Source organism: Sinocyclocheilus grahami, unplaced genomic scaffold (assembly GCF_001515645.1).
Source record: "Sinocyclocheilus grahami isolate Dianchi unplaced genomic scaffold, SAMN03320097.WGS_v1.1 scaffold195.1, whole genome shotgun sequence".
NCBI classification, from domain to species: Eukaryota; Metazoa; Chordata; class Actinopteri; order Cypriniformes; family Cyprinidae; genus Sinocyclocheilus; species Sinocyclocheilus grahami.
Genome location: NW_015505374.1, coordinates 1,111,641 through 1,128,903, shown reverse-complemented (window position 1 = coordinate 1,128,903; position 17,263 = coordinate 1,111,641). Strand labels below are relative to the sequence as shown.

The 17,263-nt window shown below is 37.5% G+C and overlaps 3 protein-coding genes across 6 annotated transcripts; all 3 read left to right on the top strand.

The window, feature by feature from the left end:
- Window positions 1–519: 519 nt before the first annotated feature.
- LOC107595015 (MARVEL domain-containing protein 2-like) lies at window positions 520–4,672 on the top strand. Of its 2 annotated transcripts, XM_016285279.1 has the most exons (8): window positions 520–585; window positions 897–964; window positions 1,310–2,514; window positions 2,672–2,701; window positions 2,783–2,955; window positions 3,154–3,325; window positions 3,586–3,636; window positions 3,999–4,672. In XM_016285279.1, exons 3-8 carry the CDS (start codon window positions 1,336–1,338, stop codon window positions 4,116–4,118), a joined length of 1,725 nt encoding a protein of 574 aa, XP_016140765.1. In that variant the 5' UTR covers window positions 520–585; window positions 897–964; window positions 1,310–1,335; the 3' UTR covers window positions 4,119–4,672. The 2 variants fall into 2 exon arrangements, with proteins under 2 accessions (XP_016140765.1, XP_016140766.1); XM_016285280.1 differs by lacking the exon at window positions 897–964 and having other exon boundaries at window positions 523–585.
- Window positions 4,673–5,728: 1,056 nt separating this feature from the next.
- Window positions 5,729–12,550, top strand: LOC107595017 (occludin-like). Of its 3 annotated transcripts, none has more exons than XM_016285283.1 (9): window positions 5,729–5,930; window positions 7,195–7,284; window positions 7,693–8,356; window positions 8,570–8,737; window positions 9,698–9,804; window positions 10,342–10,440; window positions 10,581–10,752; window positions 11,696–11,737; window positions 11,875–12,550. In XM_016285283.1, exons 2-9 carry the CDS (start codon window positions 7,241–7,243, stop codon window positions 11,971–11,973), a joined length of 1,395 nt encoding a protein of 464 aa, XP_016140769.1. In that variant the 5' UTR covers window positions 5,729–5,930; window positions 7,195–7,240; the 3' UTR covers window positions 11,974–12,550. The 3 variants fall into 3 exon arrangements, with proteins under 3 accessions (XP_016140769.1, XP_016140768.1, XP_016140767.1); XM_016285282.1 differs by having other exon boundaries at window positions 5,729–5,942; XM_016285281.1 differs by lacking the exon at window positions 5,729–5,930 and having other exon boundaries at window positions 7,067–7,284.
- Window positions 12,551–12,732: 182 nt separating this feature from the next.
- LOC107595044 (general transcription factor IIH subunit 2-like) lies at window positions 12,733–17,074 on the top strand. Its single transcript, XM_016285316.1, has 16 exons — window positions 12,733–12,786; window positions 13,033–13,114; window positions 13,407–13,484; window positions 13,576–13,612; window positions 13,706–13,792; window positions 13,870–13,920; window positions 14,000–14,054; window positions 14,130–14,235; window positions 14,354–14,444; window positions 14,543–14,630; window positions 14,700–14,807; window positions 15,122–15,185; window positions 15,707–15,810; window positions 15,911–16,013; window positions 16,091–16,130; window positions 16,714–17,074. Exons 2-16 carry the CDS (start codon window positions 13,059–13,061, stop codon window positions 16,822–16,824), a joined length of 1,179 nt encoding a protein of 392 aa, XP_016140802.1. The 5' UTR covers window positions 12,733–12,786; window positions 13,033–13,058; the 3' UTR covers window positions 16,825–17,074.
- The last annotated feature ends 189 nt before the right edge of the window (window positions 17,075–17,263 follow it).

Sequence of the window (17,263 nt, the reverse complement as noted above, 5' to 3'; positions counted from 1 at the left end):
AGCGGTGGTGATGAGAGCGCGCGCTTGAGAAACAAATACATAGATCACAGATTATTGGTCACTTTCTAAATAATAAATGTATAGTATATCCACTAGTAATTATATATAAATGAATCGGTTTTTATCGATGCAAATATGTTAGAAACGATGCATCGTGATACAAATGCCGACTTGTAGCCGATATGCACTTTTTAAACCGATGCACCGCATCGTTGACTTTTTATGCCGATGCACCGAGCGAATCGGGGAATCTTCCCATCCCTAGTGGCCACATTAACAATATTCAGTGAGTGATTTAATTGTGCTCAAATTATTGTGCTTACCAGTAGCCTTTTATTAACCGTTTATTTGGTCATTAATGGCCTTTTGTACATACACGGTACAGTGAACAGTGCCATCCTCTGAAAAACCCCACAGAATTTGTGTTGATAGAGCAACTGATTTTTCATAATGAAGTGTTTCATCTAGTGTTTCATCGTTTTCTTGTCAAACTGGTTTGTATCGTGACATCACACAGGACAAGTCACGTGATCGATTCCCCTTCACCTGCAACTGGCGGAAGACAGGTGTAAGTATCGGTACCAGGTAAGACGGCGATGCTATTTTTTTTTTAATAAAATCTATATTTTTAGGAAAAAATACGTAGTCTACACACCCACATCTTGAGTGTAGAGAATGAATAAGCTCGTACAATGCAAAATTAGTTCGTTTATTCATTTAGGATGACTTCAGGGCTTGTATGCATATAGTTCCGTTTTATTTCTTACGTTCTTTGTTGACAGGCTGGTTTCAAACCGCGTTAAGATCATGTCATGCAACGCATATTTTGTGCCATCGTTTCTATAAAGTCACATTTTTTCTCGATTTTTAAACTCGCTTGTTTATTTTTATTTCAGGTTGTTTTGTAAGGGGAAAAACACGGTTTTAAATTCACCCTGTGAGGCAATGTAACTACCGCACCCAGGTAAAACAGTTACTGAGAGTTTTGTAGTATACAGTATGCAATGTTTTTATGCACATATCAGAATTTTAATTGTGCAATTTCATAGTGTAGATCATAACGTTGTAATTCCTACATTGACCAAAATATTTAAAACAATTGATTTGAATGTAGTATAAATAATATCCACCATGTTGGTTATAATAGGCCATGGCATAACAGTAATAATTGGCTTATTAATATCCGATAGAATTTAAATATCAATCAATCCTTACTTTTATGTTTGTAAAATATGTGCAAATGGCATGATGTCTGTTTGTATGTGACACAAGACACTATAATAATGTGGATAAACTTTCTGATCCTCAGTTCGCTCAGCTGCTAGAACCATTCCCATGTCTTTTGGAAACGGGTCAGCGTCCCGCTTTGATCGGGTCCGTGATATGCCTCACTATGATCAGGTGCCCATCGGCTCACTGCCGTGGGGTCAACAGGCTCCTTACCCACTCGGCAGTGAAATGGCAGCATCTAGTTATGACAGTTTACCACCACCGCCTCTCCCCGAAAACCCTCCTGTTGGCCCAGATTTCTACCCGAGTGATGTTGAAGACCAGGTGGATGATGCCATGGACATCAAACCCATCCGACGCTTCATTCCTGACTCTGTGAAGAACTTCTTCAGAGCCAGTGGCAACCAAGGCAGCAAGAAATGGACCTTTCCACCACCACCACCTGATGTGAACACCACCACCGAAGGCGTCCTGTGCTCTCCTCCACACTCACGTGCACCCTCACCTACAGCCCCCAGCTCTTACCTAGACCCTTATGGAGGGTCTGGAGGCAGCTACAATTCAAGGAAGGAGCAGGCAACGTTATTAGGGGAGCCGCTGGAATCGGTTTCTGGACGCTCTTTGCAGACGGCTATGACTTACAGTGAGAAGGTGGAGGAATACAATCAGCGCTACGCGTATATGAAGTCGTGGGCTGGTCTTTTGCGCATTTTGGGATGTGCAGAGTTGCTTTTGGGGGCTGCTGTTTTTGCATGCGTCTGTGCATACGTGCACAAAGATAATGAGTGGTTTAATATGTTTGGTTATTCCATGCATCAGATGTATGGGGGTATGTATGGGGGAACATCAATGGGTGGGATGTACGGAGGAACTGGAATTTCCTACTCGGGACCCTTGACTCCTTTTGTTATTGTGGTGGCTGGAGTGGCCTGGATAGTGACTGTCATTCTAGTAGTGTTAGGCATGACCATGTATTATCGTACCATTCTACTAGACTCCAGCTGGTGGCCAATCACAGAGGGTGTGATAAACTTGACGTTAGCGTTGCTCTACTTGTCAGCTGCAATTGTGTATGTGCGAGACACAGTGCGTGGAGGTCTCTGCTATTATCCACATTTCAACGCTGGGCCCAATGCGGGGTTTTGCCGAACAGAGGCTGGACAGAATGCTGCCATCATCTTCCTCTTTCTCAACATGCTGTTGTATCTCGTGGGAGCAGGCGTGTGTCTGAAGCTGTGGAGACATGAAGCTGCAAGGATGCGCAGAGAGAGAATGGGTCTAGATGTAAAGTTCAAATCATTTGTTCTTTGAAATTGATTAAAAATAAAATAAAAAAATAATGCTCATAATGATTTTGCTATTTTAGTAATAGCAGTAAATTATCTCAAGCGTAGCTAACAAAGTCTAATTTGCTTGCTTTTCTGTTCTTATTCGTATTTAGATGAAATCAGAAGGACTTCCGCTCAATATGGTAAGCCGTTGAATTTTAATATTAAGAAGAACATTTTCAGATTTTAAAATCATTGTTGTAATGTACTATTTGTAATCTCAGATTGGTGCCGGCTCAAGTGTCTCTGTGCCCATCCAAACCGCTCCAGTAATGGCCAGTCCAGAATCTTATGATGGCACACCTGCCAACCCAGTTATGATGGAACCAGAGATCTTAAGGGGTCATATTCCTGCTGGCCACATCCCCAAACCTGTGGTCATTGCAGACTATGTGGCGTGAGTTTCAAAGGATACTTATGTTAACTGAAATTAGTTAATTAATTCAGGCAACTAACTATATGAAATATATAAACTCGATTTTAATGAAGTTCAGACACTAGCCACATATTTAGGACTGGTTATTGTTACCTTATGCCTTTTTTAATCTCTTATCCCTTTGCATCTGAATGTTCGGTCTAATCTTTCTCCTCACAGGAAATATCCCACAATCCGGTCTGATGAGGAGAGGGAGCAATACAAGGCTGTGTTTAATGATCAATATGCAGAATATAAAGAGTTGCATGCTGAGGTTCAGGTCTTAACGCAGAAGTTTGAGGAAATGGATAATCTGATGAGGAATCTACCACAGCAGCCTTCCAGTCAAATGGTAATTGTTTGAAACAGCAAATTCTTTCATAATTATTATACTTATATTATTTGAGAAACAACATGGAATATTTGTAATTGAAAATTAGTTTGTGACCATTAAAATGAATTAGATAAGACTCAAAGATGATTAAAAACGGCGGAGAGCTGGTGACCAGTCACAGTACAATTCCTTTATACATTTGTCTAAATACATTTCTCTGAAATCTTTGTATTGAAACAGAAATATTTTAGATATTAATCTTGGCTTTCCTCCCACAGGAGCAAGAGAGAATCAATAGCATTATTCAAGAGTATAACAGAAAAAAGGCTGTAAGTACCGTTTAATACTGTTATCTATCTATTCTACTTCTAGGAGTTTTAAAGTAATACACTGAATACATGTTAGGTATTTTACTTTTCCCAGAAAAGCTAAGCCATGACCTATGTTCTACAAGTTTCTTTGACCCATTTCAAAACCTTTTTGCCTGTTGCCTTTCTACATTCTTTAGTCTTTGCAAAAGAATGACATAGTATCTGTCTCCGTTTGAGTGCCACAAACAATAGAAACTGAAAAACTGGAAATGTTAGGGGGACATAAGTGGAACTATTGAAATGTTTACGTACTTCCTGTGTGTGTGTGTGTGTGTGTGTGAGTGCAAGCCAAAGATTACTTTACGTGTTTCTGGTTGTAGGACCCGACATACCAGGAGAAAAGGGAGAGATGTGAATATCTGAAGAGCAAACTTGCACACATAAAGCAGAAAATTCAGGAGTATGACAAAGTAATGGACTGGAATGACGGTTACAGCTAAACAGAACTCCATTATACTTTCTTCAAAGAGGTGTCCCAGAAAAGAAGCAACTGGCCGAAAGAAAACTGTCCATGGCTATAACTTCAGGAATTAATGGAGTTTTTGGTTTGGTCTTGGTTGGTATTGAAATAATTTCATATTGAATTCAATAGAGCAGGAAAGTCCAATGAAGGACTTTAAACCCAGCAGTGAAAATGTCACCTTTATTACTGATTTATCATGTGGAGCAACATCAGCAATGTTTTTATCATATATGATATACTGTATATTTCTATATAAATGTTTTATTTTAGAAGTAGGTAATTTGAAGGAAATCACTTAGTCTTTGAGTCGTTTAAATAGCAGTATCTCTATAATGTTATGGTATATTTATAGTTTTCCTAGTTTAATTTTCACTTTGTGTTTTATACTGTACAGTCATGTGTGAGTTAAATGTAAATTTTTTATCACCATGTCCATCTACCTTCGATTTCATTGTTATTGGAAGTAGATAAAATAAACAGGCCTGCCTCCACATTGTACTGGCAAGCATTTCCTTTTTGACAAAATGAAAAAAGTTGGGACACTGTACAAATTGTGAATAAAAACAGAATGCAATGATGTGGAAGTTTCCTGTCCCACCTTTTTTGGAATGTGTAGCTCTCATGAAATCCAAAATGAGCCAATATTTGGCATGACATTTCAAAATGTCTCACTTTCAACATTTGATATGTTATCTATATTCTATTGTGAATAAAATATAAGTTTATGAGATTTGTAAATTATTCCATTCCTTTTTTACTCACAATTTGTACAGTGTCCCAACTTTTTTTGGAATTGGGTTTGTACATACCGCCTCTCATGTGTCTGTTTATACTTTAACACGCTATACTACATAGCTCCGAGCATTATAGACCTGCTGTTGTAAAGTAATATACACTTATACTGGCTTGACAGTATTGAAGGTATCAGGTTACAACCTGCAATTGACCTCAGGACGAAAAGGTGCTCATTCAACCTTATGCCTCATGAATATTGAATATGGTGTGTAATAATCTAGAACAATCCTGCATTAATCATTGTTATTGTTTGTATGGCAATTTATGGTAATTGAAACTACGATTACAGGTCTGAGCCATATGTTGCACTAAGGAGAGACTGGCAATTAGCAAAGCACTTACGAACAACTTGCTTATTATTTCGAATTAAATGATGACTGGAGTGGATTTTAAAGATAAAACCTCCCAGATTACAAGTTCGTGATTTGAGCAATCAGAAATTCCATTGGTCTTAATACATTTCTTGCAATTTATGCTTATGTTTTCGTATTAGCTATTACAGGCGTCTAAAATATTTTTCCTTTGGTGTAGGGATGGAGCATAAAATGATTATTAAGCATTTAATTACTGGATATTTTCTATGAATGTGGTACACGTTGGTGTTTTATGATACATATTTTTAAAAGCATTAGAGACAGAAATAACAGTAATTGTTGTCTAAACTACTATAGTTTACTCTAGTAAAAAATTATCTAACATAAATTTTCAGCCTGTGTTAATTTTTTGTATTGTGAAAGTAGCTATGCAAATAAACCTGGCTCGTCTTGCGTGAAGTCGGCGCCGTGCGCACACGTTCAGGGCGGGGCTGCACCTGTGCAGGTGAGGACGGGAGGAGGCTGGTTTCACTGATGTGTCGTGTGAGAGAGGGCAGATCTATGAAACTCTCGGTATTCAGCGGGCGTTTCCTAGAAGCTGAGCGTTTTGTAGGTCCGTGAAATACTCCTATACGGAGCGAGGAAGGGTTACAAAATATTTACCAGATTTGACTGCTTTGGTAAGGAAGAGGGTGAGTTTCCACGATACAATTCATTTATTTTCTATTTTGTAATTTGTTTTTAAATATTCTTAGCTCAATATTGTAACCCATTGCAGCCTATGTTGTTGATTGTTTGGTTTACTAATACGCAGCGGAACTAATTTTAGGACATTTAAATAGTTGTAGGCTATGCTAAGCGTCGTCTTTGTGTTTTTTTTTTGACAAGCATTGTTTTCTCCAGACCTTCGTAATGTGGTTATTCGTGTAAAATTCCAGGTGTCCGGTATCCTAATTCTGAGAATATTTCGAAGTATTTCTTTTTTCCGAATGTACACAAGCTGAAGTACACTCTTAAAAATAAAGGTGCTTTAAAAGGTTCTTCAAGCGATGCTATAGAAGAACCATTTTTGGTTCCACAAAGAGCCATTCAGTCAAAGGTTCTTTAAAGAACCATCTCTTTCTTACCTTTTTATAATCTGAAGAACCTTATTTCGCCACAAAGAACCTTTTGTGAAACAGAAAGGTTCTTCAGATGTTAAAGGTTCTTTATGGAACCATTTAGACAAAAAGGTTCTTCTATGGCATCGTGAAGCACCTTTATTTTTAAGAGTGTACTGATGTACTGATTTTTTTTTTACTTGATCTCAAACGTTGGTCTAATATTCTCATGTTTCTCAAATGAAAGCATGTTAGAAATCGGCAACTTATCCATACACAAAATAAATGAATTAAAAGTACAGTGATAAGTTGTTTTGCTACAACCTACTGCCACCAGGTTGTGATGTAACTCTAATTGTAAGCAACTGGACACATTTGAATTCAAACCAGTAAAAATAATTGAAAACAAAAATAGCAATTCATAAAACAGACTAAAAACAGTTTTAATCTCACAATAATATATTGAAAAGCATTACAATGGTCAGCCATATTTTTAATTAAAATGAAATAAAGATTTGAAATGAATATATATTTAATCTATTTTTTTTTTAAATCCTAAACATTATTTTAGTGGTAATGATAGTGATTTTATATATCTTACTGACTATACTGATGGTGTTACAGGACAACACTTGGTCTCTTTTTACAATTATGTAAAAAAACGAATCATATTCTGATTGCAGAGCCATTAATAACTAATGTAAAAAACGCTTTGTATCTTAAGTTGTATCACCATCTCTGTATCTAGATTAGATCAAGGTCTGGGTTTTTGGTTTTATTTCCTCAACAGTGCATTATTATATCACATTGATTCATCAATTATGTTTTTTCATTCTTACGTTAGATTTCACCTAGATAACCCTGTGAAGTTTGTCCAGGAAACTAACATCATGCCGAAAAAATCAAGTCGCCCTCCTGCATATGGTGGCAGACAGTAAGTTGCATATTAGAGAAAGCATGTAATCATCCATTATCAGTACAAATAAGTTTTCTTTATTGACCCTTTATTGCCTCATCGTAATGGTGTTATGACCTGAGCAGTATTGTTTTAGTACCATTGATATATATATTATTATAGTTTTTGTTAATATTTTGAATTAGGTTTGAATTTTTATTTTCAATTTTTACTTTAATTTTAGTTATGTGTGTGTATATATATATATATATATATACCATACAGTATATATATTACTTTAGTTAATTATTTTATTTCAAGTAAAGTGTTTTTATGGTTTTAGTTTTAGTTAACTTTAATAACCATGTATCTGAGTAAAGTTTTAAAACAGAATTAGTTAATAGTTTTCCTTTTACTCATCCATATTATCTCACTTTATTATTTCAGTCACCACCGATCCTCCCATCGCACACCTTCTTACCACCCTGATGAGATGCTTCACTTTTACCGCTGGACGTCACCCCCTGGTGTCATGAAGATTTTGTGCATCATTATCATCATTTTGTGTGTGGCTATGTTTGCCTGTGTAGCCTCCACACTGGCATGGGACTATGATGCCAGCGCCATGGGCCTCGGGGGTCTTGGGATGGGAGGCGGCTATAGCGGTGGATCGTATGGTGGTGGATCGTATGGCGGTGGATACGGCGGTGGACTTGGTGGATATGGAGGAAGTTACGGTGGGGGTCTCGGAGGCTATGGAGGCGGCACATACATGGACCCGAAATCAGGCAAGGGCTTCATCATAGCGATTGCGGCAATCACTTTTATCGCTGTGCTCATCATCTTCATCCTGGTGGTGTCGAGACAGAACACTTCACAGTCTCCCTCATTCTATCTGGCCTCCATCATTATTTGTGCCATTCTGGCTTTACTCATGCTCATCGCCACCATCGTGTACCTGGTTGCTGTTAACCCCACTTCTCAGACGTCTGGATCCATGATGTATAATCAGATCTTGCAGATGTGTGCACAATACAAGAACCAAGATCAGGCCTCTGGCATCTTCATCAATCAGTATTTATACCACTACTGTGTAGTGGAGCCTGAAGAGGTGAGCATGTTCTCCTGACTGGGAGTAGGGCATCTTCATAATAATATTTGTTCAGTTCAGGTTGGCTATTATCAGACACGACGTAATACATTTCTGTTGTGTAGAAATGCTAGTTGAGATTCATGCAAACACAGAAGCCAATCTGCCACATTGTCATATTGTTGTTCATTTGCAGTGCTATTCAAGTGTTTTATTTCTTTCTTTCTCTTCAAGGCCATTGCCGTTGTTCTTGGGTTTCTGGTTGTGGTTGGATTGATCATCTTACTCGTGTTCGCGGTGAAGACCCGAGGGCAGATCAGGAGATATGGCAGGGAGCGTGTTCTGTGGTATGACGTGAAGACCATCACCGACGGCCTCACGTCTCAAGGCATCGGGGAATGGGTAAGAATTTTCACTAGCAAATTCCAAAAAAGATATGTTTCATTTCATGTCCATGTTAGTTCTGTGTTTTTCTTTATTCAGTACAACGCGTGGATTTATAATGTCATGAAATGTAATACTGTTTGTAGCACTTGTGCTACTACTATATAATACCAAGAATGCTTTTTGATACATCTTGTTTTATTTTCAATGGTTGCTATGTGCTGCCTATAATTTCTCCACTGTTTTTAAGGAGTATCACTGGTCTTGAGCATTACTATTAAGACCATCCATTAAGAGAAGTTGCAGAGAAAGATTTCCATGAAGAGGTGTTTTTATGTCTAGTTTCAGGGTGTGTCCTCTTATGTACTTTCACTTGATGGAAAACATGATTATGAAACACATGGAACACTTAATAGTGACTTAAAAGTTTATAAACTTGTAGGTGGGAATTGTTAGACCAAAAAACATCAGCATGTTCTAGTGTTTTTAGGTCACTCCATTGGCTTTGTTCTTACACAATTCACCATGTAAGCAGTGGTAGTTTTGTCCTTTATGTCACGATGGTATTTGTGGAAGTGGTGGAACCGGTTTTGCCTGGCTTTAATGTTTGTCCAGACTATTTACCATACAAAAAAGGACGGCTGAGTGCATTGGGGAAACAGAGAAGCTCAAGTAAAAGAAGCATACAGCAACACTTACAGGAGTGACAGACTACCAAATGATGAGTGAAAATGTTTTGAGATGACAAATGTTGTCATGCTGGCTGGCACATTTTGGGAAAAAAAAACACCTTTTGATGCAGTATTAAGATTGCTAAAACCAGGTCCGTTTTTGTGTTGTTAAATGCACATTATGTTTCCAATGAAATATGAAACCGTTGAAGGGTGAGCTTTTTTATATGGAATTGCCTGCTGTAACGTTATTAATTTATACAAAATGTCTAGATAGGATCTCAGATTTTCTTTGCTTTTTCTTCAGGTTAAAAATGTTTCTGGAGATCCAGAGGCTTTTGTCAATGACCACAATGATCAAATCAGGGTTACACAGCCAATGGTTTACAGCCAGAAACCAATTTACCTTCCAAGGTAGGTCATCTCGGTGCTTTTAAATATTTTATTGCAAAAACAAATGCAGTGCAAATGCATTACTTTTCATCTTTCTGTAGACTTTGTTCTGTGACTGTTCTACAATACGTTTGATTTTTATAGATTACATTTGTAGTGGTTGACTATAATTATAATATCTGTATGCAATGTATTTAATAATCACAAATTATTAATTATTTTAATTAGTAATGACAAATAAAATGTACACAAAGTCACGTTGTAAGCAGAATGACCACAGACAGACTCAAAATGCTGGGTCTGCTCAATATTAGTCTGTCACTAGACTAGGTGACACAGAGTGAAGGAATCCAGGAAATCTTGTCCCTGTATGAATAGGACCTGGTGGATTTTGTTTTGTCATGAACATGAATAACCAGTTTCACAAATTGATTGTGAACTATTGTGATCAGAAAGCTATTCTCACTGTCAGTTATAATCAAAATTGTAATAATATCACACCTAAGTTATTAACAAAATTGCTATTGGTGTTGTTTTTTTTTTTTTTTTTATCAAAAGTGGTTCTGACGTGACAAGCTCTTTAAGTGGACTGAAGGGCAAACTAAGAGACTATGACACTGGAGAGTCTGGAGATGAGCTGGACACTGACTATCAAAGGTGAGGAAGATCTTTGAGTTCTAGTTGGTAGTACTGGAGCACTTAAAAAAAAAAAGCTCAGCATTTGTGACTTTATGTAATTAGTAACACTTTTGTCACATTTCCCCCTTTACCTCTATTTTGTGCTGCCATGTTCTCAGTGAGTATCCTCCCATCATGAATGAGCAGGAGAGGCTTGAGTACAAGAGAGAGTTTGATAGAGACCATATGGATTACAAGCGTCTTCAGGCTGAGCTAGATGATATTAATCAGGGCTTGGCAGAAACAAATCGAGAGCTGGACAGCCTGCAGGAAGGCAGCCCACAGTTCATGGTATGTAATTTATAAAGTGAAACACAAATTCACATGCTTAAAGGGGTCCTATTATGCTCTTTTACAAAGTCTGGATTTTGTTTTCTGGAGATCCAGAGGGGTGTACAAGAACAGGCTCTCACACTAGGTTGTTCGAAAAACACATTATTTTTCACATATTTTACATTATTACAACACCTCTCTCCCCAGTCTGGCATGAACGACTCGAATAGTTCCTGTATCAAATGAAGGCCGGCCTTCTGAAATACGAAATGTGCTGTGATTGGTTAGCTGGGCCAGTGTGTGTTGTGATTGGCAGCACTCGGCGCCTGGTCGGGAAGTGTCATGCCCTTTACCATAGCCGCCTGCGAGCTTCAGTGTAAATATTGCGTCAATATCAAATCAATTTGAGCGCGCTTTAAACCCGGATGATTGTAACCACTCTAAGTTCGTCTGTCTTGGGAAAGCTAGCATGTCTCCGACATAGTGACAACACACGTTGCCTTCTCTAGTGCAGCTCAACCAGGTCTCGTCCCATTCGACGGTATTTGTGATATCACAAATCCCGGAAAATATGCGTTGTAGTCCAAACGAGTCGTTCGTTGTAGTTTTTGAAAAGTGATTTCTGTTCAATAAAATATCTCCTTTTGAAGTGGACTTTGAACTTTGTAACTTTGCAGATCTTTTTTTTATGCCCAAACAGAAACATTACTGACTAACTAAAGTTGAAAAAGTGAAAAAGCATAATAGGACCCCTTTAAGATTATGGTTGTCAAGTCTTACAGTATAAAGTCACTTAATCTGTGGTTTTACAGTAATCTCTTTCACCTTTAAATAATAATAGAATAACTTCTTTAACAATATTAAGCATTCATTTAATAATATCTCTCCTGTTTTGATAAAATCATTGTTATTCAAATATGTTACATTAATATATATTACTCTTGTTTTATTATCTAAAAAGGATGCCATGGATGTATACAACAGGCTTAAAAGTTTGAAGAAGGTAAACTCTTTCGGAATAGAATATTGTGAATTGCATAATTTGTCACAGCTGTTAAAAAAACCCAGTTTATAGTACATAATGATTATGACTTGAGTGTATAGGCAAATGTAATTTCTGACCTGTTTTCTTTCCCACAGTCTTCAGACTATCAGATGAAAAAGAAAAGGTGTAAACAGCTGAAGACAAAACTGTCCTTGATCAAAAGAAGGGTCAGCGATTATGACCACAGACAATAAAAACTGGCACTGGAAACTCTGGAGGGTATATTACGTGACATGTTTTGTTTTGGGACTTTACTGTATCTGTATTTCTGTATTAAAAATCTGTATCACTGTATTACTATCAAGAACTGTGTGGCTGCTGTATGACAGGTTTTTGCTTTTGAGCCAAACTAAGCTTGATCAAAATATTGTGGTATCAATGAAGTATTTTGTTTTATTTTTTTAAAGTTAGATGAAGTCTCCTTTTATCTTTATCCTCAGACATTTAGTCAAGTCAAAGTTAGTGTATCTTATATGAGACTGTGGCCACTTTTTGCTGTAGTTTTAGGGATCTTCAAGCAAAGACGTTCCAATGTTGTTTGTTATAATGATTTCTTAGTGGATTTTCTTTTTTTAACTTTCTTTTTTTTTTTTTACTTGTTGATTGATTGGTCACCAGAATAGCAATCTATTCTTTTTTTAAGTACACATTTATAGAATAGGTGTGAATTCAATTTCAATTATAACATTTATATATATATTGGTTCTTTAAGTCAATTCTGTCGAATTTATAGAGAATTCAGGCAAATTGTGTTGAATGTACAGTACATTTTTTGCTCGTTATTTGTGTACATAGTAAAATAAAACCATTCAGTTTCCAAATGCATTCTTTTGTATTCATTTCAGCTTCTGAAATTAATTCAAGTGGGCAACTAAAAAAGCTAATCATAAACTGGTTTTATGGATCAATATATGGAGGCCCTCCCTGAACTCGGAACTATTGTTCAGTTTTTGTACCGGAGGACATAACAAATCGACGGACAAGGGTTGCCCGAAAGTAAATACCGGGTGAATTGGATTGTTTTTTTTTTATAGTCCACTGATTAAGTTACATATTAATATGTGCTTAATACAAAAATACAGTTAATAGACATTTTCCTGTATTTGCCGTTATACGTTTTAAAGTACGAAAATCTATACAACGTATAAGGGAGTCTCTGTGAGGAGACCAAATGTAGAAATCTATTGAAACTTCTGAGAGTACAAACCTTTCGGAAGAATAGAATAACTGTATAACATTACCCCTAAACAAAGCTTACAGTCTGTTAAAATTATAAAACATGGATGAAGAACCAGAGAGAGCAAAACGCTGGGAAGGAGGATACGAACGAACATGGTGAGAAGTTGAGCTTTATGCCTAACTTTAACTTGTGTGCGTTTTCAATTTAAATGCATAATTTACCTCAAATTGCCTCCAAAAAGTGGTCATTGTTAAAAAAATATATTTCATAAAATATTATTTATACCGTCAATAATTGTCACCAAACGTATAAAACATAAAGGCTCCGAAACTATGGCTTAATATGATTGTAAGGGGCAGCACAAGACTATCAGCCACTGACTGATATTTATTAAAGCACTTGAGAACACATACGCTGTAATGAGCAGTTGACATGTGTCTCTCTTAGGGAGGTGCTGAAGGAGGATGAATCTGGATCTCTCAAAGCTACTGTGGAGGACATTCTTTTCCAGGCAAAGAGGAAAAGGTACAGCACTCGAATGCAAAATATAGAAATCAGTCTGAGTTGATTGCCTGTTGATTTGATATTCACTTGCAGTCTCTCTGTCACATTACAGAGTGTTTGAGAGTCATGGACAAGTTCGGCTTGGGATGGTAAGATGCATTTTACTGTCCTCCATAGTTATATCATTATTTTTTGTTGTCGGAGACTGATTATAATCATGTATATAATTCCCACCAAACCAGATGCGGCACCTCTTTGTGATCATTGACTCATCTAGATCAATGGAAGATCATGACCTAAAGCCCAACAGGCTCACCTCAACCTTGAAGGTTAGTAGCACTGCATCTGTAGTGGCATATACATGATATGAAATCTGTCTGAACTGATTTAATTTTGCATTCTTCAGCTGATGGAGTATTTTGTAGAGGAATACTTTGACCAGAATCCAATCAGTCAGGTAATGCACTCGTCTCTGTATCTGTCTGTGAGTGTTTACAGTGTGTGCAGCCTCTGTTAACTGTACCATATTGTCCCAGATAGGGATCATTACCACCAAGAACAAGAGGGCGGAGAAGCTCACTGATCTTGCAGGTTGATGCATTAGTATTATGTTTGCATGTTTTGATACGTTTTCTTTATCATCAAATTCACTTTTACTCTTACCAGGGAACCCTAAGAAGCATACAGCAGCTCTGAAGAAAGCCGTGGACTCCACATGTGTTGGCGAACCGTCTCTCTACAACTCTCTGAACTTGGCTATGCAGACACTGAAGTAAGGCACATGCCACTTCCACTTCCACCTGGAACTGAAATGTTAACAGTGTTGCATACAGTGCTTCATAATCTACATATCCCTTTACCGCAGTAACCATATGTCTATTTTCATGCAGACACATGCCTGCTCATACAAGCAAAGAGATCCTGGTGGTTTTCAGCAGTCTTACCACCTGTGACCCAGCCAACATCTATGAGCTTATCAAAGTGAGTTTGAATGGTGTTAATGTCTGCATACTGCAATGGTTAGTGTATTTTGATGGACACTGATTTCTTTGTGGTTTTCTGTTTTAATATATCAACAGGCTCTGAATGGTTTGAAGATCAGAGTGTCTGTGATCGGCCTGTCAGCAGAGGTTCGGGTGTGCACTATTCTCACAAGAGAAACCGGAGGTTGGTAGTCTTACTTTAACATGATTTCTCACTTGTGTAATGTTTTCTAAATTCTGTTTGGCCCAATAGGATCCTACAATGTGATTCTGGATGAGAGTCATTTTAAAGAGCTGCTGATGCTGCATGTGAAGCCGCCTCCAGCCAGCTCCTCCTCAGAGTGCTCCCTCATTCGCATGGGTAATCACACAGTCATTGTCACCACATTTACACAATTTAAATGGAGTAAATTGTTGAAAGTACAACACCTATTACTGGTAGCTAAAAGCTTAGTCAAAAATGAGCTAAAATGTTTAGGAAGTATGTAGAACTGGCAATATTCTGCTGTTTGTCGTTTTATTTTGTATGTTTTTATATCGTCATTGCACTGTAAATGTGAAGCAGTCCAGCATTAGTCCTGAATTATGTCTGGAAACATTTTGTATTTGTGTAAGCTACAATATATAATATGCATTCTTCTACAATATCTTTAATGTGCATAATAATTTGCTTAGGTTTCCCCCAGCATGTCATAGCCTCCATGTCTGATCAGGATGCCAAACCCTCGTTCAGCATGTCGTGAGTACAGTTTAAATCTGATGTTCTTACACTCACCAACGCTGCATTTAATCAAAAATACAGCAAAAATGTAATATTATGAAATATTATAACAATTTAAAATAACTGTTTTCATATAATGTAATACATTATAATGGCAAAGCTGAATTTTCAACAACCTTTGTCACATGACCCTTCAGAAATCATTCTAATATTCTGATTTGGTGCTCAAGAAAGAATTCTTATAGTTATCAATGTTAAAAACTGTTGTTCTGCTTTATATTTCTGTGGAAACCATGATATGTTTTTTCAGAATTTTATTGTTGAATAGAATTAAAAAAAACATTAATTTGAAATAGAAATGTTTTGTAACCTCAAATATCTTTACTGTCGCTTTTGAACAATTTAATGCATCCTTACTGAATTAAAGAATTTAAAAATCTTACTGACCCCAAACTTTTGAATGATATCTTTAATGTATAGTTATATTATTTATAATTTGAAATAATATTAATTATAGTTAATTTTCTAATATATTTTAGGCACCTGGACAGCGCTGGTGAACCAGAACTCACTCTTGGCGGCTACTACTGCCCACAGTGCAGAGCCAAATACACTGAGCTGCCAGTGGAGTGTAAAGTGTGTGGTATGTTCTCAGCATGTCCCTGTTCTTCAATCTGTACACTCATTTTCCGAGAGCATCGATGTGTTCAGTTCTCACAGTCAGCGTCTTCTCTCTGCTACAGGTCTGACTTTAGTTTCCGCTCCTCACTTGGCCCGTTCCTTCCATCACCTCTTCCCCCTTGAGGCCTTCCAGGAGACCCCACTGGAGTCGTATGAGGGCGAGAGGTGAGCTCCACACTCACTCTGTGAAAACCCCTCTATCTCATTACAGCCCATTTCATAGCATTAATCTGTCTTTTCAGGTTCTGTGAAGCTTGCCAAGGAGAGTTGAAAGACAAAAGTGTAGGTTTTCCAATTCAAAAACATTTGCATGGGAACATTAAAGGAACACTCCACTATTTTTGAAAATAAGCTAATTTTCCAACTCCCCTAGAGTTAAACAGTTGAGTTTTACCGTTTTCGAATCCATTCAGCCGATCTCCGGGTCTGGCGGTAGCACTTTTAGCTGTAGCTTAGCATAGATAATTGAATCTGATTAGACCGTTAGCATCTCGCTCAAAAATGACCAAAGAGTTTCTATATTTTTTCCTATTTAAAACTTGACTCTTCTGTAGTTACATCGTGTACGAAGGCCGATGGAAAATTAAAAGTTGTGATTTTCTAGGCCGATATGGCTAGGAACTCTTTGGTCATTTCTGAGCGAGATGCTAACGGTCTAATCGGATTCAATGGTCTATGCTAAGCTACAGCTAAAAGTCCTACCGCCAGACCCGGAGATCGGCTGAATAGATTCGAAAACGGTAAAACTCAACTGTTTAACTCTAGGGGAGTTGGAAAATTAGCCTATTATCAAAAATAGTGGAGTGTTCCTTTAATGGTTTCTTGTTTAAAATGACATTAAGCCTCTGTTTTCTCCTCTCTGCAGGTGTTTACTTGTCTAGCATGTAAAAAAGTGTTCTGCGTGGAGTGTGATCTCTTCATACATGACACACTGCACTGCTGTCCTAGCTGCATGCAGACTGACAGGACGTCCTGATGTAAGACGGCCTGACTACGAGACATCTGTGAACTTCAGTACAAGTAGAAACTGAGAGATGCAGAAGAAAAAGAGGAAGTCATCAGCCACTGATTATTGAGAGCTAATGTAATGAAAGCCGATGCTTGTCAGATCTTTGGCATCTTTCTGTTTACTTGCATCGTAGTTGTGCTCAAGCTGTAACTCTATGAAAAGGGCGCCCCCAATGGGGAAAAGTGTCTCACTGGACCAAATGAAACCAGCAACAGAGGGAAAATAATTTGTGCTGTTTTTTCAGCGTTACATTTCTATTGAAGCCACTGAGTTGTAATAGATTTACTATGACAGCTGTTTCTATATTTTGTTTCCTACAGACCATGTTAATATACTTGCCTGTGCTCAATGATTCAAAAGCAAACATGTAACTAGGTGTTGAGATGAATTGTTCAAACAAATAAAT

Excerpts from the sequence above, each read along its gene's own strand:
- LOC107595015 (XM_016285279.1), top strand. The coding sequence starts at position 1,336 with ATGTCTTTTGGAAACGGGTCAGCGTCCCGCTTTGATCGGGTCCGTGAT. Across the intron at positions 2,702-2,782 it reads AAGGACTTCCGCTCAATATG|ATTGGTGCCGGCTCAAGTGT; the intron begins GTAAGCCGTTGA and ends TTGTAATCTCAG. Across the intron at positions 3,326-3,585 it reads AGCAGCCTTCCAGTCAAATG|GAGCAAGAGAGAATCAATAG; the intron begins GTAATTGTTTGA and ends TTCCTCCCACAG.
- LOC107595044 (XM_016285316.1), top strand. The coding sequence starts at position 13,059 with ATGGATGAAGAACCAGAGAGAGCAAAACGCTGGGAAGGAGGATACGAA. Across the intron at positions 14,808-15,121 it reads GTGCTCCCTCATTCGCATGG|GTTTCCCCCAGCATGTCATA; the intron begins GTAATCACACAG and ends TAATTTGCTTAG. Across the intron at positions 15,186-15,706 it reads AAACCCTCGTTCAGCATGTC|GCACCTGGACAGCGCTGGTG; the intron begins GTGAGTACAGTT and ends AATATATTTTAG.
- LOC107595017 (XM_016285281.1), top strand. The coding sequence starts at position 7,172 with ATGTTTTTTCATTCTTACGTTAGATTTCACCTAGATAACCCTGTGAAG. Across the intron at positions 7,285-7,692 it reads CCTGCATATGGTGGCAGACA|TCACCACCGATCCTCCCATC; the intron begins GTAAGTTGCATA and ends TTATTATTTCAG. Across the intron at positions 11,738-11,874 it reads GGCTTAAAAGTTTGAAGAAG|TCTTCAGACTATCAGATGAA; the intron begins GTAAACTCTTTC and ends TCTTTCCCACAG.